The 24,118-nt window shown below is 50.8% G+C and overlaps 3 protein-coding genes across 6 annotated transcripts; 2 read left to right on the top strand and 1 right to left on the bottom strand.

Annotated features, from left to right (window-relative positions):
* Positions 1-3,942: 3,942 nt before the first annotated feature.
* Positions 3,943-5,238, top strand: IER3 (immediate early response 3). Its single transcript, XM_004424394.3, has 2 exons — positions 3,943-4,185; positions 4,273-5,238. Exons 1-2 carry the CDS (start codon positions 3,976-3,978, stop codon positions 4,531-4,533), a joined length of 471 nt encoding a protein of 156 aa, XP_004424451.1. The 5' UTR covers positions 3,943-3,975; the 3' UTR covers positions 4,534-5,238.
* Positions 5,239-5,670: 432 nt separating this feature from the next.
* On the top strand, positions 5,671-16,546 carry FLOT1 (flotillin 1). 4 transcript variants are annotated; one of them, XM_004424395.3, is made up of 13 exons: positions 5,671-5,848; positions 6,199-6,258; positions 6,549-6,624; positions 6,713-6,803; positions 7,086-7,229; positions 7,368-7,487; positions 7,576-7,671; positions 7,895-8,047; positions 14,026-14,207; positions 14,410-14,455; positions 14,557-14,694; positions 14,945-15,109; positions 16,086-16,546. In XM_004424395.3, exons 2-13 carry the CDS (start codon positions 6,213-6,215, stop codon positions 16,113-16,115), a joined length of 1,287 nt encoding a protein of 428 aa, XP_004424452.1. In that variant the 5' UTR covers positions 5,671-5,848; positions 6,199-6,212; the 3' UTR covers positions 16,116-16,546. The 4 variants fall into 4 exon arrangements, with proteins under 4 accessions (XP_004424452.1, XP_087294404.1, XP_087294402.1 ...); XM_087438278.1 differs by having other exon boundaries at positions 6,177-6,258; XM_087438276.1 differs by having other exon boundaries at positions 6,155-6,258.
* A 2,066-nt stretch (positions 16,547-18,612) lies between these two features.
* TUBB (tubulin beta class I) lies at positions 18,613-22,355 on the bottom strand. The gene is made up of 4 exons (XM_004424399.3): positions 22,129-22,355; positions 20,591-20,699; positions 20,144-20,254; positions 18,613-19,848 (listed from the first exon to the last, which is right to left on the bottom strand). Exons 1-4 carry the CDS (start codon positions 22,183-22,185, stop codon positions 18,791-18,793), a joined length of 1,335 nt encoding a protein of 444 aa, XP_004424456.1. The 5' UTR covers positions 22,186-22,355; the 3' UTR covers positions 18,613-18,790.
* Positions 22,356-24,118: the final 1,763 nt, after the last annotated feature.

Here is a 24,118-nt window from a genome sequence, read left to right as displayed (position 1 = left end):
TGGAGCAGCAGGTGTGACTCACTCTTATGTCAGGGACTTATGAAGGGTGAGGGCTTTGCCATGTGTCACCTGCACAGTTAGTCCTGATCCAATGGCAGGTCCCCCTGAGCCTCAGTGGAGCATCTCCCAAACTCCTCTTTGCAGATGAAGCGTGGGGGCCTCGGAAGGGACACAGCCATACAGACACCTCAGTGGAGACAGATTTAAGAATACTGATTAAGCCCCTACTAGGTGAAAGGCCAAGTCCTGGAGATCCCACAGAGCTATCATGAGGGAAGGGCGGATGTGGTCTTGTATACTCCAGGAGATTATATTCCCGTGGGAGAGACAGACAACAACAAAAAGTAAACAAATCCATAAAATGATTCCCCACTGTGGTGAGTGTTACGAAGAAAATAAACAACGGGCTAAGAAAGAGGTTATGGGAGGTCAAGAAATGAGGAGAATGAAGGCACACGGTGATCTTGGGAAGATGGGGAGGAAATGAGGAAAGCTGGAAGTGGAAGAGGCTAAGGGCCTGTTCCCGTAGGATTGGGGCAGTGAGAACCGGTACAGCTGCTGGTCTCAGCCCCTGGTCCTTTCTGGTCTTAAATCGTCCCCCAGCCCTCAACCCCGCATCCCCTCATGGCTTAATAATTCACTTTCAACCTTTCTCCAGCTTCCTGTGTGGCAGGAGGGGGCGGGGCAGAGCCCTGGCTCTCTGAAGGTAGCAGGAATGGGGATGGGATTGGTTGAGAAGGAATGGCCAGCCATCCGGGTTCTCCGCTTCTTCTCTTTGTCCCATTTTGGTCTTGCCATAAAGAAAGATCTCTCTGTGCCAGGAGGACGGTGAGGATAACCAGGCCCAGCTGGAGGCCTGGATTCCAGATGTGGGAGGTAGAGTGAAACAAAGATCCTGACATCTTCCCTTCATTTCCCCTCCCCTGCCTAATGCCCTGGAGAAATTTTCCATCATAAACAAGTTATGCATTCCTGACCTTGGATGCCTCCCCCTCTCTCCCACCAGCCAGTTTTCTTCTATCATCACCATCTCGCCTCACTCCCAATTTATGTCTCTGTGATCATGTGAGCCTGTCCACACTTATAAGTAGTCATGTATTTATGTTGATCATTGTGTAGTGTGCCACTTGTCTTAGAAGAAGGGTGTAGGTGGGGGTGCAGGCTCACTGTGCTTGGGTTTTATAAATGTAAAGATGATGGTAGGCATGGGAAAGGGATGTGTCTTTGTTTGTAGAGGAGGTGGGTTTTATGCCTGTCAGGAAGAAGTGTGTAATGCTCAAGGGGCCTCGTGTGTTTAGACAGGAGTAGTGGGTGTAAAATAAAGTGACACGTAGACCCAGGAAGCAATTGTATATACAGTAATTATGTATCTCCAATTGTGGGGCTGTCCCCTTTGCCTCCCCACATATCCTAGGTTGAGAAATGCCCTTAAGTATTCCTCATTTGGTGTCTGTATAAGGATTATCACAGCTTTTCTTAAGATGTTGTAAATTGTATATGGAGTTTGAAGGAGTGTGTCCATGTCTCAAAAGCTTGTGGTGACCCAGCCAGTGTGTGAATATTATATGTGCATTTATAGTTCTGCATTTTCATCTTTCATTTATCAAGATTCTTAATAATGGGTTCTATGGAGGACACAAAGATATGTGTGACACAGCCTCTAATGGAAAAGGTCATACATATGCTTGCCATGTGCACCAGGCATGATATGATCTGGTGTAAAGATCTGAGCCAGATGTATTTCGAATCCCAGGAGTCAGCTTTGATCCTCTCATCGTCTTGCTGTCAGCACCCCCACTCTCCATGCTCCCTGACTCCAATGATACCCATCTTATTGCTAAATTCTGGTGATCTTATGCTAGGAAGGTCTCTTATAGCCACCCCTCCTCTTGGTTCCCTCTGCCATGGCTCATTTCAGGCCCCTGTTTCTTTCTACCTGAACCTCTCCAATAGCCTCCTGTCCTTGCCTCAGTGTCTCCCCATCCAGGGCATACTCCTCATCCCACTCACTTCCCACCTTGAACTGCCTTCCTTTTATGTCATCCTGTGACCCACACACTCCACAGTCTAGAGTCAAACCCAGTCTCCTGGCCTGGCAGCTAAGCTCTCCCCACTCTGCCCAGCTCCTTCCAGCCATCATTACTTCCCACTTCTCCTTTACGGGAAACTCACTCTGGGACTGTTTTTCTTGTGATTCCCCCAAACACATCCTGTACTTTTCCAGCTCAAGGCCTTTGCTGATTCCATTCTCTTTCTCACAGTCATCTTCCCCATCTGACTCCATGATGCCGCCCACTGTGCAAGGTCATCTCAAATGCTGCTCTTCCACAAAGCCTCGCCTGATTGATTAGAACACTAGCTCTTTTGGGTCCCCCTTATACTTAGTCTTCTATTTTCTTAGGACCCTCCAGGGAGTTCTCCTGGTCAGAGTCCCCTCCCTCTGCCAGAGAGTAAGGTCCGCAAGGCTGAGGTGCCCGCTGTCTCTGGCTGGCCCCACTCAGCAGCACACACGCTGAAACCAACCTCAGTACTCTAAACAGTGGCTTTAACAGGATGCCTGGCCCCCAGAAATGCTCAAAAGATGTTAAAATCTGTGTCCATGAGCAGCTGTCTCTAAGGCAGTTATGAAAATGTGTTCATTCTGTCTTGAGCTGAGTTATTACCGTTACCACAACATCTGCGTAACCTCTCAGTTTAAAATGTTCTTCATGCACATTTTATTACTTGATCCATACAACAAGGGGCAAATCTGGGTGGCGCTTGCCTTTGTGTTTTGTGGTCCTCTGCACCAGCTCTGTGTCAACATTTCTGTACATATCTAAGTGGGTAGCTTTGCTGGGTTGTCCCTGTGCAGTCTCTGCACTTTTGCCCTGTGCGTGTGTGTGTGTGTGTGTGTTATGTGCATGTTGAAGGGGATCAGAACATGCCACCCTAAAATGTGCCACTTCGGCATGTGGATTATTTTGAGCTGGAGGCAATCAAGACCCAGCAGACTCAGGAAAAACTTTTTACTTCTCCCTTAACTGCCTAAAAGAATTTAGATAGGGGGCCTGGCCCAGAAAAGAGAGCTATTACCAGAGATAACTTTTTTATCTGAAAGACTTACCTGCATGGTAGGGCCAGCATCTGATTACCAAACACCTGCTCTCCTTATCTTCCTGTGAATTGCCCCCCTCCCCTTCAAAGCCCCAGGCCCCTATCCCATTTCTTAGCTCAGGATGGCATATAAGCCTCAATTGCTTGACTGCCTTTGAGTCTCCTGTCTTGGTAGGCTCCCGTAGGTACGCAAATTTGTTTTTCTCCTGTTAATTTCTTATGTCAATTTAATTATTAGACCAACCAAAGAACCTAGAAGGAAAAAAAGAAGGAAAAATGTTTCCGCCTCAACAATGTGGGTGTGTGTTTGTGTGTGTGTGTGTGCCCGCTAAGGCAGGCAGGGTTGTGTCTGTGTGTTCTAGTGTGTTCATTTCTCTTCCTCTTCTTGGCTATTTCTTACTGACTTCCCTCGTCGGGTGTGTGTTTTCTATGTGTATTTACAAGTGTGTGAATGTGCGTGTGTAACTGTGGTTCCCTGACTTGCTGGGTCAGTATTGTGGCCAGCAGTTTGGGATGGCCAGACTTCTTATGTAAGCCCTCCTGCCTCCCCAGAGATGCGGCCTGTGGCTGAACCATCTCCTAAACTCTCTGTGGGACCCTCTCCAGCTGCTACATGTCCCAACATGTGCCTGCAGCCCGGCATTTCGCCCATCCCCACTCACAACTCTCCATACACACTTGGGTGCCTAGGGTTGCACAGGCTAACTCTCCACCCCCTCCCTTTGCTTCATCCGCGGAATTTCCAGCCGGCTTCGGCTCCGGCCAACCGCTCCGGGCCGCGGGTGGAGTCGAAAAGGGCCCGCCCAGTTCTCTGGCGAGTATAACTAGTTCGGCGCAGCTGCCGCTCCGCACTCGGTCTTCTGCTTCGCTCGGGACAAAATGTGTCACTCCCGCAGCTCCCTTCCCACCATGACCGTCCTGCGATCCCCGACCTCCGTCCCTTCCACCAGCCCGGGGCCCAGGCGGGGCTCCGGTCCCGAGATCTTCACCTTCGACCCTCTCCCGGAGCCCGCCACGGCCCCCGCCAAGCGCCCTAGCGCCTTCCGCGGGCACCGAAAGCGCAGCCGCAGGGTCCTCTACCCGCGAGTGGTGAGTGTCGTCGAAGTGGACAGTGGGGGGGAACGGCTGGACGCCGGGGCCCTGAGCTGACCTGTTCCCTTTGTTGCCTCCCCTCAGGTCCGGCGCCAACTGCCCGCTGAGGATCCGAACCCTGCCAAAAGGCTCCTCTTTCTTCTGCTCACCGTCATCTTCTGCCAGATCCTGATGGCTGAAGAGGGTGTGCCGGCACCTCTGGCCCCGGAGGTCGCCCCCAGCGCCGCGGCCCCCGCGCCTACCCCTGCGTCCCCGGTCCTCGAGCCCCTTAATGTGACCTCGGAGCCCTCGGACTACTCTCTAGACCTCAGCACGTTTCTCCAGCAACACCCGGCCGCCTTTTAACCGTGACTCCCCACACTCCTGTAAAAGAACCTGAAAAATTAAAGAAACACCAGGTGTACCTGGTGCGCGAGAGCGTATCCCAAACTGGGAGTCCCGAGGCAACTCAGACTCAGAGCAAACACTACAGCGGAGACGCCAGCCCGCGCCTGGGAGGAGGCAAGCGCGACACGCCAGGGCTGGGCCGGGCGGAGAAGGAGAGCGGCGTTAATTTATTTCTCAGTGCTCCTCATTAATATTTATATGTATTTATGTATGTCCCCCCTAGGTGATGGAGGGGTGTATGTAATATTTATTTTAACTTATGCAAGGGAGCGAGATGCGCTCTCTTGCTGCAAGTGCAGATCTCTCGGTATTTATTGAGCTTTATGGGATTGGTGGAGGCGGGGCGCCTAGAAATGAGGGAAGCAGGGAGAGGGAATGGAGAGGACCCGGGTCCGGGAGGGCCCCCGGGCTGAGAGTCAAGGCCGGTGGTGGGTCGCAGGTTTACGGTTGGCCCTTTTCGTCCTCCAGCATCTCAACGCCGCGAGTCTACTGTGTGAGGCTTCGGCGGACCGTTGGGAATACGGTCTTTGGCCTTCGAGCCCTTCGAAGTTGCCCCCAAGGGGTGGCTGCGGGGTCGCGGGTCAGTGAGCTGTCAGGGGGCGGCTGTGGGGTCGCCCGGTATGTTCTGTGAACACAAATAAACTCGATTATTGTCCGCAGTCATTTGAGTGTGTCTTTGCAAGCGACAATTCCCCACTTCTGGCGCCAGGGACCGGCGCGGGGGGCGGGGGGGTGGCGAGGCCACGTCCCCAGCAGGTGCTCTGCCCCGGGCCCTGAAGCGCCTCTTCCCGGAGTCACGGAACCCAGCATCCGGTGACCGGATGCAGTCGTTCGTTGCCTAGTCTGTGGTTTCCCCAGGTAGCGCGAGGCAAACCCGAGATGAGGCAATCTCCCTGGGGTGACCCACGGAGGTCAAGTCCCGCGCCCGGGGGCGGAGCGCGGAGCGGCCTGGGCGGGGCTTCCGGCTCGGGAAGATCGGCTCGCGAGGCCGCCCCGGTGGGCGGGGCGGACGGCGGGCTGCGGACCCGAGCGGTGCCTGCCGGGAAAGGGGCGGGCCGAGCGCGCGGGGCCGAGGGGTGGAGGGTGGTCCCTCGCGGGGGCGGGGTTGTGTCTGTTGCTGCAACAGGGTGCGGCCGGGTGGGGGGCGCGAGCGCGGGCCCAGGTTCCAGGAAGGCCGTGCGCGAGGTGCTCCTTGCTCGGCTCCCGGTTCCCCCGCGCCCCCCCCCCCGCTCTTCTCGGGACCCCGGCCCGGCCGCCGCCCGCGTCCCGGAAGGTAGGTGGGGGAGAGGAGATGGAGTCGGGCTGCAGAGGAGCAGGGAGGGTGGCGCAAGGTCTGGGGGCTCCTAGGTGCGGGAGAGCCTTATCAGATAAGGGAGAAACGCTCCTCACTGAAGGCGAGGACGCGGCAAAGGGAAAGGAGTGGCCGTGAGCAGCCAAGGGAGGGAGTCGCTGGGGATCTGAGGGATTTGCCGGGAAGAGCCTCAGCGGACCGTGGGTGCGGAAGGAACTGGGCCTTGGTGGCTGCAGACTGGGCGGAACTGACGGGAAGGGACAGGACTCACTCCTGTGAACTCCACAGCGCCCCTTCGCTTTCCGCAAAGGCTTTCTCTCCCTCTGCTCCAGCTCCGACCTGAGCCATGGTTTTTCACACCTGTGGCCCTAATGAGGCCATGGTCGTCTCCGGTAAGCATTGTTCTCTTCTCAGGGAGTGACCTCAAAACCCCTCCGAGTCTGGCCTGTGCCCCTCCACCCTCTCCCTACCAGCTCCCCATTCCAAGCCTTCTGCCCCACCCTGTCCCCCATGGCTGCCAGCAACCCCCTTGTGATTCCCAGCCGCTATTCTTCCAAGTCCCAGACCGCCCACCTCCAGCTCCCAGATTTTTTCGTGAGGCTTGTCCACCTCCAAGTTCTTCAGTCTTCCACATTCCAGCTCTGCCGTGGCCACCGCAGCTCACTGCCCCCTTACCTTGCAGGTTTCTGCCGGAGCCCTCCAGTCATGGTGGCTGGAGGTCGTGTCTTTGTGCTGCCCTGCATCCAGAAAATCCAGAGGTAGGTAGAAGAGAACCAGGGAAGGGGACCCCAGTTTTCTCTCTTTCCTCCTTTTCTCACTGCACCCCCCCCCCCACTTTTCCCCTAGGATCTCTCTCAACACACTGACCCTCAATGTCAAGAGTGAAAAGGTTTACACTCGCCATGGGGTCCCCATCTCAGTCACTGGCATTGCCCAGGTGAGGCTTTCAGAGTCTTTCCCCCGAAGTCCACTTCTCCATCACCTTCACTGTCCCCACACATTAAGAATCTTCTGACCATGGCCTTCCCAACCTCTGCCTGCAGGGAAATTTCTCTGCTAGTCTCCCCTTTTCCGGGGACCCCCAAGGCGCTTGACTCCTCCTCCCTGTTCTCCCTGGGATGAAGAAGCTTCTCTTAGAGGGCTCCCCGTTCTCTCTCTGCTTCCTCCCTGGCTTCAAGAGACCACTACCACACCCTCTCTACCCCTACTCTGGTTACAGGTGAAAATCCAGGGGCAGAACAAGGAGATGTTGGCAGCCGCCTGCCAGATGTTCCTGGGGAAGACAGAGGCTGAGATTGCCCACATTGCACTGGAGACACTGGAGGGCCATCAGAGGGCTATCATGGCCCACATGACTGTAGAGGTGGGCCTGAGGGCAGGGAGAGATCTGGAAGGGATGCCAGAGTGAGGAGAGGTCTAAGGACCAAGCTAGTCTGTGGGAGACAGTGGCCAGAGAATCTGAGGGCTTAAGTTCCTCCTTCCCACCACCCTGTTATCCTAGGAAATCTATAAGGACAGGCAGAAATTCTCAGAGCAAGTTTTCAAAGTGGCCTCCTCAGACCTGGTCAACATGGGCATCAGCGTGGTTAGCTACACCCTGAAGGACATTCACGATGACCAGGTAAACCTAGGCAGTTGATCCTCTCTGCTTCCCTGCTCCCATCTCTTAAACCCTCCTGAGGGCTCTGATTTCTGCATCTCTCCCACAGAACTATTTGCACTCCTTGGGGAAGGCTCGAACAGCTCAAGTCCAAAAGGATGCTCGGATTGGGGAAGCAGAGGCCAAGAGAGATGCTGGGATCCGGGTGAGAGAGATGAGGGTCACTTGGACACCATGGGCTTATCGGGCACCAGGTGGAAGAGGGGAGGGAAGGGGCACAACTGAGTAGGGGCTGGTAGAAGTGGTTGGCAGAGGACCTGGATGAGGCTAGGCCTGGGGCAAAGGCAGGGGAGCTGGCGGGGAGGAGGTTCTCCCCCTGAGGCCTTCCTCTCCCCATTCTGACTTCTACCTGATCTCCGTGTGGACAGGAGGCTCAAGCCAAGCAGGAAAAGGTGTCTGCTCAGTACCTGAGTGAGATCGAGATGGCCAAGGCGCAGAGGGACTACGAGCTGAAGAAGGCCGCGTATGACATCGAGGTCAACGCCCGCCGGGCGCAGGCTGACCTGGCCTATCAGCTTCAGGTCAGAGCCACCAAGATGGGCAGATGGCCAGGCTGGTCTCTTCCCCTTCCCCATTCCTTTTAGGCCCTCCCTCTTTCTCATATTCTAACTTGGATCCCCTTGTTCTGGCTTTCCATTTCTAATCCACATCATCCATATAAGGAAGATTTAAAGGACCTAAACGTGTCAGCTGAAAAGCAAAGAAAAGGCCGAGAAGGGATATGATCAGTAGGGCTGATCATATGTTTGGGGCAGGTTGTATAAGGGCACCTGGATGGAGGTGAACCAGAGCTAAGATCCAGCCCTTGCTCCACTCGCCAAGCTGTGCATTCTGTCCTGGGTCTATGGGTCTGCAGCCACGCAGAGGAAGGGGCGCCTTTATCTAAACTGCACAGGGCACTCCACGAGCTCACAGCAGCCTAGTGATCAAAGAAGGGTGTGAGGAAGGAAAACATGGACTTGGGTGTTGAATCTTGCAAAGTGAGATGTGGGCAGCCTTTGATACTACAAGGAGGTACAGTCGGTCCTCCTTATCTGTGGATTCTGTATTTGAGAATTTGCCTACTCGCTAAAATTGATGGGTAACCCCAAAGTCAGTACTCACAGCGCTTGTGTGGTCATTTGCAGACAAGCACAGAGTGATGAAAATTTTGAGTTGCCTGATGTGCAGTTTCCAGCTGAGGTTGAACAAGATGTTCGGCCTTCTTGTTTCAGCTCTCATACTGTAAACAGTGTCATTTTCACACATTTACTGCCTCATTTTTGTGCTCTTTGTTGGTGATTTGGTGGAAAATGGCCTGCAACCCTACTGCTGAAGTGCTGTCTAGAGTTCCTAAGTGCAAGAAGGCTGTGATGTATGCCTTATGGAGAAAAGGCATGTGTTAGATAAGCTTTGTTCAGGCAGGAGTTATAGTGCTGTTGGCTGTGAGGTCAGTGTTAATGAATCAACAATATATATCACATAAGGTGTCTTTAAACAGAAATACATGTAAAACAAGGTTATACATTGATCTGTTGGTGAAAATGCTGGGGCCAGTGGCTCACAGGAACCTAATAGGAACAGAATAAGTATTTGCGAATTCAGTGTTCATGGCTACTTTATGGTTTATGGAGCAGAACCACCATGAATAATGAGAATTAACTGTACTTTGAGACCTTTACTCAAAGGATAGCAATATGATGAAATTTGTTTTTTCCAAGAATTGATACAGGCTGAAAGCATAATGAGGTGCAAAACACCTTTAGTTATGGTATTTCATTCCTGGGTGGTATACAGGTAATTGCGTGTGGCATAGAGCTTTGCTATTCAAAGTGTGGACCGCCTACCAGCAGCATCAGCATCACTGGGCAGCTTGTTAAAAATACAAAATCTCAGGCTCCAGCCCTATTGACTGAATCAGAATCTGGCTTTAAACAAAATCCCTAGGTGATTCATGTATACATTTGTGTTTGAGAATCATTAACATAGTGATAACCACTAGCTTGGGTGGGACTTAACCCATCTAAGGATAAGGTCCTTAACCTTCTAAACGTGGCTTTCCTTGTCTGCAGATCAACAGATTGGGCTGGTTTGGGCTCCATTCAGTTTTTATCAGTTCCTCATTTTGTGCTAGGCTCTGTGCTAGGTGCTGGGGAAATAAGGATTCATTCAGCAAATATCTAATAAGTGCCTATTATGTGCCAGACATTGTTTTGGAGGTGAAGATATAAGTATGGATAAAAATGTTCCTGCCCTCATGGAGTTTACATTGTAACACGGAAAACAGTTAATAGGCAAGTAAATAACCTTCACAGGCTCTAATTATCTTGTTTAAGTGAGATGAGGGAAATAAGCAGGGTGATGTGAAAAGCAGTGGGGGAGTACTATATTAGGTCCAGGGTGGTCAGAGAAAGCTTCAGTGAGGCTGAGATAAAACCCAAAGATGAGAAAGAGCCAGCAGTCTAGAGTTGTGGGCCAAGAGCATTCTAGGCCAGTGCTGGTCAAATACAACTTTCTGTGATGATGGAAATGCTCTATATCTGTGCTGTGGTGTTGAGCACTTGAAATGTGGCTAGTGTGACTGAGGAACTGAATTTTACATTTTATTCGATTTTAATTAATTTAAATTTATATAGCCATATGTGGCTAGTGGCTAAGCAGGGAGACCAGCACGTGCTAAGGCCCTGGGGTAGGAAAGAGCTTGGCATGTCCCAGGAACAGAAAGGAGGTTTCTGATCTAGTGTGGCTGGTGTGCTGTGAGTGAGAAGAAGTAGGCAGGGCCAGCTCATATAGAGTTCTGGTAGCCGTGATGGAGACTTAGAAGAGAATTCAAAGCACAATGGAAAACTATTGTAGAACTTTAAGCAGGGAGGTACTATGGTCTAATTTACATTTTTACAAGGATGAGACTGGCTGCCTGTGTGGAGAATTGATTATCAAAAGAGAAGAGAGGAAGCAGGGAGATGAATCAGAAGCTTTTTCAAAGATGATGGATTGAATAAATGCAGCTAATTGCACTCCCTCTTAAAACCTCACTAAAACCACAGAGTGATTTTAAAAAAACAGAGAAAGAAAAGATAAAGATGAACAGAAGGAACAGAAATCAGGGCATCATTTTGAAAGCTGAAAAGCCATGATAATTGGCTAAGCAAGCCTGAGACAGCTGAGTGCAAAGCTACAGGGAGAAAACAGTGAAATGATCTGAGGCTCAGGAGCTGGCAGCACCAGGGGCCTCTGGATTTGTGATGAAGGCTGTTGAAATAAGGAGAAACAGGTGAAAAGTGACTTCTCAGAGCCCCTCTCTGGCTCCCTGCCTCTGGGTAATGGTCCCTTCTCTGCCCCAGCAGACATCTGGAGGTTTATTATCTGACAAAAGTAAACCAGAGGATGTGACCTGGGGCCTGCCAGTCACAGGTGAGGGGCTGGTACTTTACCAGTAGCAGGGGCATGAAGTGACCATATGCCTATTGAATGCTAAATGCTGGCAGACTCCCCTAACCCCCTCACCCTACTTGGCTCCCAGACTCTCTGTCTTCCAAAGAAGAGATCAGAAGACTGCTCTGGGGAACATGACCAATCCAAAAGAAAAAACTTAGAGATCAGTGGTTCCTCAGCAAGTGGCCTGCCCAGATCATCCTAGAGTGAAGCTAAAAGTGAACAAGCCTCACCCACATACCCAGAGCTTCCTTTCAGTCTTTTAGACCTTCTTCACCCGTGAGCAGACAACCAAGGATTACCTGATACATGAGGGAATCCTGCAACATGGTAGTCTGAGACCAAAACCACAAACAGAGCAAAGCAATTTGAAGGACACATACTGTTAAAAAAAACAAAATTATACTGAGTAAATTTGAAGATCTAATTGGCTTTATTAAACGATTCATGAGGGCCGGCTCCGTGGCTTAGCGGTTAAGTGCGCGCGCTCTGATGCTGGCGGCCCGGGTTCGGATCCCGGGAGCACCCCGAGGCACCACTTCTCCGTCCAACGTGAGGCCGAGTCCCACGTACAGCAACTAGAAGGATGTGAACCTATGACATACAACTATCTACTGGGGCTTTGGGGGGAAAAAACTGAATAAATAAAAAATCTTTAGGGCCGGCCCCGTGGCTTAGCGGCTAAGTGCGCGCGCTCCGCTGCTGGCGGCCCGGGTTCGGATCCCGGGCGCGCACTGACGCGCGGCTTGTCCGGCCATGCTGAGGCCGTGTCCCACATACAGCAACTAGAAGGATGTGCAGCTAAGACATACAACTATCTACTGGGGCTTTGGGGGGAAAATAAATAAATAAATAAAATCTTAAAAAAAAAAAAAATAAATAAAAAAAAAAAAAAATAAAAAATCTTTAAAAAAAAAAAAACGATTCATGAATCAGGCAGCATCTCATCTGGCAAGCAGAGAGACTCAGAGGGGTTACACAACATGGAAGGCTTTTATAGAAAGGAGAGGGAGACAGGAAATCATCAGCAAGTAAAACGTGAAAGTTCATTGGAGGAAAGCAAGTTGAGGTGATCATGGCTTATTTGCTGAGCTGCTGTGTTTCTATTGGCTGTGCCTGTTGTTAGGCAAGAAGGAAATCTTCCTCCTGCTGGAGCAGTAAAGTAAGTGCACTTCCTGTTTGGGAGTGCACTGTTACTGCTCTTCCTGTTAGGGTCTGTAACTGGCTGTAATTAACTGACACTGCAATTGACCAGATGTGGTAGGGCATGAGAGCTCCCTCTACAGGCCTTCCTGACTCCAATTTTAGTTGAGGTTTCCTTTATTAATTTTAACCATACTATGCAGGGAGAAGACAGCTTTAAAAAAAGATTTAATACTCTCAGTGAGATAAGAAAAGAAATGACATACAGGAAATCAAGACATAGAACAGAAAACAAAAAAGGTCTCTTAGAAATTAATAAGATGGCAGAAATGGGGGAAGAAATCATGTTGAAAGAGAAATTCTAATAAATCTCCCAGAAAATAGAACAGAACAGATGGAAAAATTAGAAAAGATACAAATATTAGAGACCAGTCCAGGAGATCCAACAGAACAAATGGGAAGAAATCACCAATGAAAAAACTCAAAAATGTTTAGTCTGAAGGATGTCACTTTCTAGATTGAAACGATTCTGCAAGTCCCCAACACAATGAATGAAGAACATCTACACTGTGACATTTCAGAACACTGAGAACAAAGAAAAGATGTAAATGTAAAAGCTTCCAGAGAGAAAGAACAGATCTCATACAAAGGGTCAGGCATCAAAATGTCTTCAGATTTCTCAAGAAGCTAGAAGACTATGGAGGAATGCCTTCAAAATTCTGATGGAAAATGAATTCCAACATAGTAACCTGTGCTCAACCTAAGTCATTCAAATAGAAGGGTTAAATAAACATCTCAGGGAAGCAAGATCTCAGAACACTTGTTGCCCACATACTCTTTCTGAGGAAGCTACTGGAGGTTGTTTGACCGAGAGGTCCTACACAAGAGAGAGGGAGGGCACCAACGCAGAGAGATATGATCCTGCACACTGGGGCAGAGAGCAACTAGTCCAGTTTGGAACTGGTTTGAAATTTTAGAGTCAGAGACAGTCCAGGGTGCCATGTCTAGAAGCACCCTTCCTCCGCAGTGAACAGATGGGCCCAGTAAAGGCAGGGCCATCTCTTTATTGATGAGACCCACAGGGATGATGGACGTGGCTGAGCCAGAGCAATGAAACAGTAAAGAAGTGTGTTCCTCCCCAGTACCTCTCCTCACCAACATCTTGGCAAGAGCCTTCTGATCCCTGTACTCTACAAAGGAATAAGAAAATGAAACCTGCCTAAATAACGGGAATTCTATATATACACATTCTTGTTGATGCTTAGAATGTCCTTGGAAGAACACACGAGAAGCTGGTCACAGTGGTTGCTTCCGGGGAAAGGAACAAGGTGGTTTGAGGAAATAGGTGGGAGGAAGCCTTACTTCTCATTGTTTACTTTTTTCTTTTGAATTTGTACCATATACAAAAGACAAAAATGAAAAAGACACACACATGGCCCCCTAAAAAAGAAAGTCAGTAGGAGGCTATTGTTAGTCAGGGCTAGAGTTGACGGTGGCTCGCACTAAGGTGACAGCAGCACGGATGGAGAGTGGGTGGATTTGAGCGAGACTCCAGGGAGAAGATGGCCACCATGTGCTCAGTGCCCTCTAGGTGCTCATACCCCAGAGGGAGACACGGTGGAGAAATAGACTAGTATGGGAGCTCATCAGAGGGACACTTCACCTGGTCTGAGGAAGAACAGGGACTGGGTCCCAGCCCTATCCAGCTCCGACGCTGAGTCTGCCTGGGGAATGCCCTAACCTTGATACTGGCTCTGAGAAGGAGGATCAGGCCACCCCACGGGCCAAGCCTTGGACCTGTATGGGAACTGGACTCAACTGGGCTGGCCGAGCCCACTGGGGACCGACTTCATGTACCTACTCTGTTTTTATATCCTACCCTGGAGCCCTGGCCCTGGGTACTTGCTCTTTAGCTCTGATGCTGAGCATCCCTCCTACCCAGGTGGCCAAGACTAAGCAGCAGATCGAGGAGCAGAGGGTACAGGTGCAAGTGGTGGAGCGGGCCCAGCAGGTGGCAGTGCAGGAGCAGGAGATCGCCCGCAGAGAGAAGGAGCTGGAGGCCCGAGTTCGGAAGCCAGCAGAAGCCGAGCGCTACAAGCTGGAGCGCCTAGCCGAGGCAGAGAGGTAAATGCCCCCTCCCTGGCCCTCTTCTGGCTCCTTCACCACCTGGGCATCCCCAGATGAAGAGCTGAGGCCTTCGCAACCTGGACTCCTTGTATGGAACTCAGGGTGCAGAAGCCTCTGTCTTTCCAGCTCAGGGCCTGTCTTTCTCCCAGGAGTAAGGGCCCCTCCTCAGCTCCTCCCTCCACTTCCCTTCTTTGCCCAGGACTCAGCTGATTATGCAGGCGGAGGCAGAAGCTGAGTCTGTGCGGGTGAGTTAGGAGGTGGCTCTTACTGGCTTGTGGAGGGAGCGAGGGTTGCTGCTCCACAACAGGGGTTTCTTGTCTCTAACTATATCCTGCACCCTTCTCAGATGCGTGGGGAGGCTGAGGCCTTTGCCATAGGGGCCCGAGCCCGGGCCGAGGCCGAGCAAATGTCCAAGAAGGCCGAAGCATTCCAGCTGTATGAGGAGGCAGCTCAGCTGAACATGCTGCTAGAGAAGCTGCCCCAGGTCTGGGGGTTGTGTGGGTACCAGGAGAGGAGGAACAGAACCAGGGAATGAGGCTGGGGGGAAATGAGGGGCTTGGGGAAAACCAGGCTAGGGGACCTTAAATTAGGAGTAGGAATTATAAGCCAATGCCCAAAGTGAGAAAGGATGATCCTCACCAAAGTGAAGGACAAGGGTCTTAAAACCCAGGGTAAGGCGTTCTAGGAGGGGTATGGTCAGGCCACAGGTGCTGAGTGGGCATCTCACCTACCAGGTGGCAGAGGAGATCAGTGGTCCCTTGACCTCAGCCAATAAGATCACACTGGTGTCCAGTGGAAGTGGAGCCATGGGGGCAGCCAAAGTGACCGGGGAAGTTCTGGACATCCTGAGCCGCCTGCCGGAGAGTGTGGAGAGACTCACAGGCATCAGCATCTCCCAGGTGAGGGTCTCTAGGGTGGGGGCTGTGGAGCAGAATTGCTGGGTTCCTGTGGCATGTGACACAGTGGGACCAGCACCCAGGAGGCCTGGGAGCCAGTGACATTTATTAATGGCTTTCTATGTACCAGTCAGTACTAAGCTTCTACACAAGTGTTTTTTTTTGTTTTTTTTTTATCAAACTACCCTTGGGGTATGTAGTAGTTTACAAAGTAAAGAAACTGAACTCCAACATGTTCAATAACTTAGCCCATGTCACACAGCCAGTGAAGCTGGTCTTCAAACCCAGGCCACCTGTCTCTAGAGCCTGTGTTTATGGTCACCCTACTAGTACAACGAACTGGTTGCGGCCTGTTGACAATTAATTAATTCCAAGGCATATCAGTGCTTTTCTTGGTGCCTGTAGATCATGGTAGTGGTCAGAGAGCAGGCCGTGGAACCAGACTGTTTGGTGTGGATCCTGGCTCCAGTGCATGCTAGCTGTCACCTTGGACAAGTTACCAACTTCTCTGTACCTGTTTCCTCACCTTAAAATCGGGTGAATAATAGCAACTACCCTGTTGAATTGTTAAGGGGATTAAATGAGTAGATACTTGCAAAGTGTTTAGAACAGGGCCTGGCACTTAGTAAGTACTATATAAGAGTGTGTTAAAGAAAAAAACATGTATAAATAAAAGCATTGGGCTATATCAGTGACTTTCAGGTGGGTTCCTTGGAGCCTCCTTGAGGCCTGCAGTGGAAGATTGGGAGCTAAGGAGGGTCTGTGCAAGCAGGGCTCCGGCCCCTCCACCCTCTTTGAGTAATTCATTGTTAAACATGGATCCTAAGGACTGCTTGGCGAAGGAGTGAGGTGGGGTGCCAGAAAAAACGAGAAGACTCCTAGAAGTGCATGTCCTCCCTGCAGCCCATTCATCCAAATGGGGGCCTGGGAGAGCAGGTACTTGGTTCCCAAGTGTCATCCACTGTTGTCTTTTTGCCAGGTGAACCACAAGCCTTTGCGAACAGCCTGAGCCCTCGACCTTCGCCGCTGCTCAGCCTCATGGCTCACGTTGCCTAAACGGTCCCCATGTTGCGTGCACTTCAGCTGGCTTCTCTGAGCATGTCCTGACAGTGGGGTTCCTCCCCTCATCTCTCCTTGCCAAATAGCCTGTGCCTTGCCTTGGAGGGGGAAAGGTTGCTCCCCCTCCCAATCCCACACTGCCAAGAATGCCAGGCCCCAGGGCTCCCATGCCAGCCTTCCGATTATCACCTCCCATGCCAAACTTATTTAACTTTTACTTCCTAATTAGACTGCGTGAGCCTGTTGTCCAGAATTCCTTCCTGACCAAGACTGAGGGATGGCCTGGAGGTTCTCAGCTTTACTTGTCAAATAAAATGCTGTTAATAAGTACTGATACTCATGAACAATTAACTTAATAAAGCAGAACTAATTCAAAATGAATGCTAGAATGTAGCTTGCTCCATTGCATTTAATAGGCTTTTTAGAATGGGAGAAAGGAAATACTTATACATGGTTAAGAGTTGTAGAGGGCCCAGCCCAGTGTCATAGTGGTTAAGTTTGCACACTCCACTTCGGCAGTGCCGGGTTGGCAGGTTCAGGTCCACAGCGTGGACCTACGCACCGCTCAAGCCATGCTGTGGCAGCATCCCATATACAAAATAGAGGATGGGCACAGATGTTAGCTCAGGGCAAATCTTCCTCAGCAAAAAAACAAGGAAGGTGGCAACAGACGTTAGCACAGGGCCAATCTTCCTCATCAAAAAAAAAAAAAAAATAGTATCTTTTTTCCCAAGTTGGTTTTAGTCAGAAAAGCATGCTGAAATTGAAGGAGTGTTGAGAATTGCACTAGTCCCTAGTGAAAATATGAAAATATGGCCAAGGGAAATTAAATTGACTGTTAGGTTTCCAGGGTAGCTTTGAGACTGTTCTTTTGTGCACTTAGAAGCAGGAGGTATTAGGTGGAGCAGTCAGTTTAGAATGGGAACATGATGTGGCACCCCTACTAGTTATACCCACAGGACTACAAAAAACCCAAAGGAACCCTGGGTGCACTGTACATTAGAAATGGTGTTACACGGGCCGGCCCCGTGGCTTAGCGGTTAAGTGCGTGCGCTCCGATGCAGGCGGCCCGGGTTCGGATCCCGGGCGCGCACAGACACACTGCTTCTCCGGCCACGCTGAGGCCGCGTCCCACATACAGCAACTAGAAAATGTGCAACTATGACATACAACTATCTACTGGGGCTTTGGGGGAAAATAAATAAATAAATAAAATTTTAAAAAAAAAGAAATGGTGTTACAGCGGCCATCAACTGCATTCATGAGATTCTTCTGGAGCGACTGCTGGGGTCCAACCTGTTTCTGGTTCAGTACATCTGGGCAGGCCTGAGAATCTGCATTTGTACAAGTTCCAAGGGGGTGCTGATCTGGTGTGGGAACCACTTTTGTACTACTTGACATTCATCTCAGTCCCACCTCTATCCCTACATGCTGCATCTGAGTTTATGCCTATCCCAGGTATGAAGTCTGGTGCTGGTGATTTGGGTACCAGGGATTAAGCTATGAAGGTCAGTCAAGTATTAGGATATTCTCAGTTCATGGAAAGCCGAGTATGTGAGCCCCCTGCCTCCACTGGTAATCCTTCCCTAAATGAGCACACGTCTCTCAATATTTTTTTCAATTCCCATTTATTTTTGGCTCTTGGGGCAATGTCATCTTTTCAATATGAAAAAAAGCAGCAAGTTCAACACAAAATAGAAATTGGAAGAGTAGAACAGAACAAAACCAAGGGTAGGGAAAAGGCCATAGCAAAAGGAAGAGATGAGATGTTGCTAAAAGATGGTGTCCTGTCCCCTCTCCTCTGGGGAATGACTCACATTTAGGTGGCAGTACACCCTCCCATACATATCCAGCAGGGTGGGTATTCCTTTTTTTGGGTAATAAAAGGTGGGGATGGGAAGGGTCTTTCTGGAAGCCTAGGGACCAAGGCTGGTCTCCCCTTCTCCAATCATGTGAAGGAGCTAAAGTGGGAGAGGGGAGGAACCCACTTGGCAGAGGGGGAGACCTCTGCAAAGGAAACATCTTAGGACAGGGCTTGGAGGGAGACTGAAAATGGAGATAATACTGTTAACTCCTCCCCCGAAGCTGAGAGAGGAGCAGGAAGTATCTGGAAATTATGACTGCAACAGCCTGGATCCCCCTCTCCAAAACTGCTCTAGAATGGAAACTCCCACCCCTTCCTTGCAGGGATTTCTGCCTGCCAGTTAGCTTGGTTTCCTTTCTCCTTGGCCACCACATGGGCTTAGGATGGTGGCCATCCATCTGGGCTTTCAACACATGGTTCTAAATGGGGTCTGGACGAGACCCATCTTCTTGGAGAATTATCTTGAAAAGAGAGAGAGACATATTAACTGGACAGATGGGAGAAGTGGGCACTGGAAGGAAATGCAGGGTTACCCAGAATGGCAGAAACCTAGGTTTCCCAGAGTGGAAAGAGAGAGGAGACATTCAACAAACAACAAATATTTATTGAGCGCCTATTATGTGCCAGGCACTGTTCTAGAACCCACCCCCCCCAAAGAAAAAAGATAGAGGCAGAAAAACGCAAATTCTGAGGGAGAGGAAAGGGGCAGTTGAGGAAGACAGCCGAGGGAACTGAGAAGCCTGAGGTGATAGGGCTCTGCTTTAGGCCTCCTCTTCAGCTTCCTCACCGAAATCCTCCTCCTCTTCTGCAGTGGCATCCTGGTACTGCTGGTACTCGGAGACGAGGTCATTCATGTTGCTCTCGGCCTCGGTGAACTCCATCTCGTCCATGCCCTCACCTGTGTACCAGTGGAGGAAGGCCTTCCGGCGGAACATGGCAGTGAACTGCTCTGAGATGCGCTTGAAGAGCTCCTGGATGGCTGTGCTGTTGCCAATGAAGGTGACAGCCATCTTCAGGCCACGGGGCGGGATGTCGCAGACAGCCGTCTTGACGTTGTTGGGGATCCATTCCACGAAGTAGCTGCTATTCTTGTTTTGCACGTTGAGCATCTGCTCATCTACCTCCTTCATGGACATCCGCCCACGGAAGACAGCAGCGACAGTGAGGTACCGGCCATGGCGGGGATCACAGGCAGCCATCATGTTCTTGGCATCGAAGACCTGCTGGGTGAGTTCGGGCACAGTGAGGGCCCGATACTGCTGGCTTCCACGGCTGGTTAGAGGGGCAAAGCCAGGCATGAAGAAGTGGAGACGTGGGAAGGGCACCATGTTGACTGCCAGCTTGCGGAGGTCAGCATTGAGCTGGCCAGGGAAGCGGAGGCAGGTGGTGACTCCGCTCATGGTGGCTGAGACGAGATGGTTCAGGTCCCCGTAGGTTGGTGTGGTCAGCTTGAGGGTGCGGAAGCAGATGTCATAAAGGGCCTCGTTGTCAATGCAGTAGGTCTCATCGGTGTTCTCTACCAACTGATGGACGGAGAGGGTGGCGTTGTAGGGCTCAACCACAGTGTCAGACACTTTGGGTGAGGGCACCACACTGAAGGTGTTCATGATGCGGTCAGGATACTCTTCTCGGATCTTGCTGATGAGCAAGGTGCCCATTCCAGAGCCTGTGCCCCCACCCAGTGAGTGGGTCAGCTGGAAGCCCTGCAGGCAGTCACAGCTCTCTGCCTCCTTCCGAACCACGTCCAGGACCGAGTCAACCAGCTCGGCCCCCTCTGTATAGTGGCCCTTGGCCCAGTTGTTGCCTGCCCCGGACTGACCTGGAATGGGGTCAGGAGGCAAGCTTGATTAGTAGGTGTGGAAGATGCAAGACCGCATTTCCACCTTCCAACTTTTGGAATAATGCCCTTAGATGTATCTTCTGTCTTGCTCACCTGTGATACATCCCCCCCATAATTACCATCTAGGGCAGTCCCTAACTTCACCCTCCATTACAGATGTCAGAACACAGCCCTGAACAAGCTCTCCCATACAACAATCATCTCCAATCTCTTGCTGTCTCCTTGCACCCAAATAAAGTGAATATGACGGTATCTACTAATGCGTATAACTCACCGAAAACAAAGTTGTCCGGTCTGAAGATCTGGCCAAAAGGACCTGAGCGAACAGAGTCCATGGTCCCGGGTTCCAGATCCACCAAGATAGCACGAGGAACATATTTGCCACCTAAAGGGAAGAAAGTAGAAGAGTGAAAACTGGCAGATAGGAATAAGGTAAATAAATCGGGGCTGGGTTATAAACCAACGTCACCTCAATAAAAAAGTTAAAAAAAAATAAATCGGGGCTGGCAGACAGTCGGGGCCCAAACTTCTGGTTCCAGGCGCTGCCACCAGGTGGCAGCAGAGCCAGTCTTTCACCAAGATGGTGGGAAATCAAATCAAGTTCTCAAAAACAAAAAGATGCATTCATCCAAAAGGGTAAAGGGGTCTCCAGGGATGAAGAGCAACCCCAGAGAAGTGGGAGAGGAGATGGGACCCGAGCTTCCCGGGCTCCTGCCCTCACCTGTGGCTTCATTGTAGTACACGGAGATGCGGTCCAGCTGCAGATCGCTGTCCCCGTGGTAGGTACCGGTGGGGTCGATGCCATGTTCATCACTGATCACCTCCCAGAACTGTCGGGGGAGAGCAATGAACCCTCAATGGCTCAGGTCCCAACCAATTATGCCCCCTCGCAACCACTGTAATTCCAGACACGCCTGTGGTAGGTCTTGTTCCAGGGCCCGGCATCCCCTCTTATCTGCCTGCCCCACCCTTGGCCTAGACACCGCAACCCCGGGAAAGCCCGCAGCTTCCACTACTTGGGATGAGATTATGTGCGGCTGGGCGTGCCCGGGGATAGCAGGAACCGGGGTGGGAGGATGGAGGCGGCAGAGTAGACTGGATTAAGAGCCCCTCCCCGCCCCCCCCCACGCTGGGCACCGCCCCTCCACGCAGCGCACAAAGAGCCAGGGAGACGCAGAAAGGAGCTGCTGCAGCAGTCGACCACCTCCCGCCCCCCGCCACGTGACCGCGGCGCACGCGCACGCCGAGCAGCCAACAAAGAGGCGCCGCGCGTGGGCGGGGCCGAGGCGCGAATTCCGCGCGCCAGGGGCGGGGCTCGGCTCGGGCTCGCGCGCCCCCGGCCGGCCCGCAGGGCCGCATTGTCCCGGCGCGCCAAGGGGCGCCCGGGCCCCGCCCTTCTGCTACAACGTAGCAGCCGCACTTCCTCCCGCCCCTCCCCCGCTACACTGTAACCGCGCGCAAAAGAAAAAAAAAATCCCCCCTGGGCCTCGAATTTTATTCCTTCGCTTTTCTCCCCTTGCTTTAAATGAGGATCACCTTCCTTTCTCCCATCCTTTAGTCGTAAGGGACCCTTTAAAGAAAACGACCCCCTCCTTTTCTCCCGCCCTCTTTCTCATCTGTTCACTCCCTAAAAGGGTCTCTTTTAAGGGGAAATCAAAGAAAGTAAAATTAATCGAGCACATATTAGCCTTCCATCCACGAAAAACTACCGGACCGCCCCTCGGGGATCGCGGGCGCGCGGAGAGCCCCGATCTTTTGTGAATGGTAACGCGTAGTGCAACCCACAGTGGCCCACCGCGTCCCCCACCTTGGGATCCCAGCTCTCTGCAGCTGCCCGCCCAGCCTCGTCCCTTCCCCCTCCGGCTTAGCCACATAAAGCCCCGCCAAGGGAGATGCACCCGGGGAAAACCTCGCCTCGCTTTGTCTCGGACTGTTTCCGCATGTCCCTCCCTCCCCAGTCTTCAGACCGTTAGGAGATCCTCTTTAAGTAAAAGCTTGCAGAACCTCGGTCTTCCCGCCCCCTAAATCTGAAGGGTGCTTTTAATGGCTTCCCCAAAATGAGCCTGCCAAAAAAAATCATTCCCCATTTTCTTAAGAGCAAATTCTAGCAACAAATGGGTATTATATATACAAAACTTTTTTTGGCAAAGCTTGGCTAAAGATGAAGAGTGCAAATGTCCTACAACCACTCTTTATCATTTGTCCGGGTTTTTTCCTTCGGAAAAAGAAATATAGTTAAAAGAGGTTTAAAATCCTTACCTTGGCACCGATCTGGTTGCCACATTGACCGGCCTGGATGTGCACGATTTCCCTCATGTTTAAAATTTATTTTAATTCTTTTCCTCGCCTCAAGGTGTGTACGGGGCAAGAAAACGATATGTGGGGTTTTTTTTCTCTGCTGCTGGCCGCAGGCTGGAAGGATGGGACGTGCCCCGGAGGCTGGAGCAGCGAGGTCCGAACGCGGCGGCAGGAAGGTTCTGAGAGGGAGAAAGGAGAGGGGAGGGCGCAGGAGGGAAGGCTGGCAGGGCGGGGCGCGCGTGCGCCGGGGCGGGAAGGCGGGAGAACGCGCTCCGCGCCGCGGTGGGGAGACAAAGCTTCATCGAGGCTGGCCCTGATTAGTCGATGCTGGTCATGTATCAGACGTCCATTGGTCTCTGCGCGAGTGGACGAACGCAGTCAGCTCTGGGAGTTGTAGTTCTCTATTGTTGTCCACGCTGCAAAATGAAGGGACGAATGGGTGGGTACCGGGTTTTTGGTTTTGGACTTTTTTTGTATTTTATGAAAAAATGACCTTGCGTACGATTTCTTTCCTCTATGCCTGAGTTTTTTGTACAAAAAGAGCGTCATTTTCGGGGATACAGGATTTGGGACCCCTGGAGTGCCAGGCGTTGGAAGGAGTGGGCACGCCCTGAAAGCTCCCCGCGGCGGTAGCTCTTGGGAAGACAGGACTGCTTAGCTCAGCGAAAACTGGGGAGAAATGCGGCACCCTGCTCTGCTATCTAACAGCTGGTCCTTTGGTGACCCAAGGCATGAACTCCAGTAAGCCGCCGCTCCCCCAGATACTCAGGAAGAAGGAGGGGATTGCCCTCCTGCTATTTCTTTGGGAGTTTTCTAATGATAATATTTTGAAAGAGAAACAAAATTGCGACAGGGGCTTTTCAGGATAGAGATGTAATTGTCTGGAGGTTACGTTCAGAGAATAAGTTGAATAGTTTAGAGAAGCTGATATCTGGGATCTGTGAAGCCAGAAGTTTCCTTCCGTGTAGGGGATCTGGGCCTTAGGGCAAGCGTTGAAGACACTGTGGTCTTGTCAAACAGAACTATGGGGTGGGATGCCTGATAGAATTTCAGTGTCTTTTCAGCCTTTTTCAGTTCGCTGATTTCACTGACCAGCTGGCTGGCCACTGCAACCTTTCAAGAACCCCAGGATTGAACAAAAGGGGGATAGGGAGGGAGATTGATGGGAGAAAATTGGATGGGCTCAAGTCAGAGCCGCATGTTTCTTCTCAGGCATTAATTCATTTGATAGATACTAAGTGTCCACCAAACCAGGAGCTAGGGATACAAAAACGATTAAAAATTCTCTCCCTGGCCTACCAGGATCTTGCAGTTTCGTGAGAAGTGTATAAACAATGGAGTGTGGTAAGCACCATAATACAGGACATGTGATATCAAGGTCATCACTGATAATTCACATTGGATTCAACACACATTTCTCAGTCACCTAAATAAAAGAATATCAAGTTGTGTAAGACCCCTCTACCCACTCAAAATAAAATGTTTTATGTTTTAGGGCATGGTCACAATGAAAGTAGTTATTTTGTGGCAGTGGAGAGAGTTCAGAATTTAGAATGAGAGGACGTTTCAATTTCTCTACCTTACATTAGCTGTAGGAATCTAAGCAAGTCATTCACCTTCGCAGAGCTTCAATTCCCTCTGTAAAATCTACTTCTGCCTATTTGATTGCTGTGGTCAGGCTGAAGTGAGATAAAATGCAAAAGGACTTCCTAAATCATACACATGTCAAATTGTTACTATCCTCTTCTGTCTTAGTATGAGATGATGAAATAAATGGTTTTATCATCCTTCTTTAACCCCTTGAAAGACCTCGGTCAGCCTTTAAGATGGTTAGCAAAATAGTTCTTTCTGTTCGCCTAGGGATCTTTGCTTTAGGAAAATGACCTCAAAATGTCTATCAGGGATGTATTCTCAAGGAGGAAATGACATGACTTCTACTAAACAAGCCAAA

This window comes from Ceratotherium simum, chromosome 13, assembly GCF_057802395.1.
Source record: "Ceratotherium simum simum isolate JZ-2026a chromosome 13, ASM5780239v1, whole genome shotgun sequence".
Lineage (NCBI taxonomy): Eukaryota > Metazoa > Chordata > Mammalia > Perissodactyla > Rhinocerotidae > Ceratotherium > Ceratotherium simum.
Note: the sequence above shows the minus strand (reverse complement) of the source record. Positions and strands in the feature narration are given on the sequence as shown.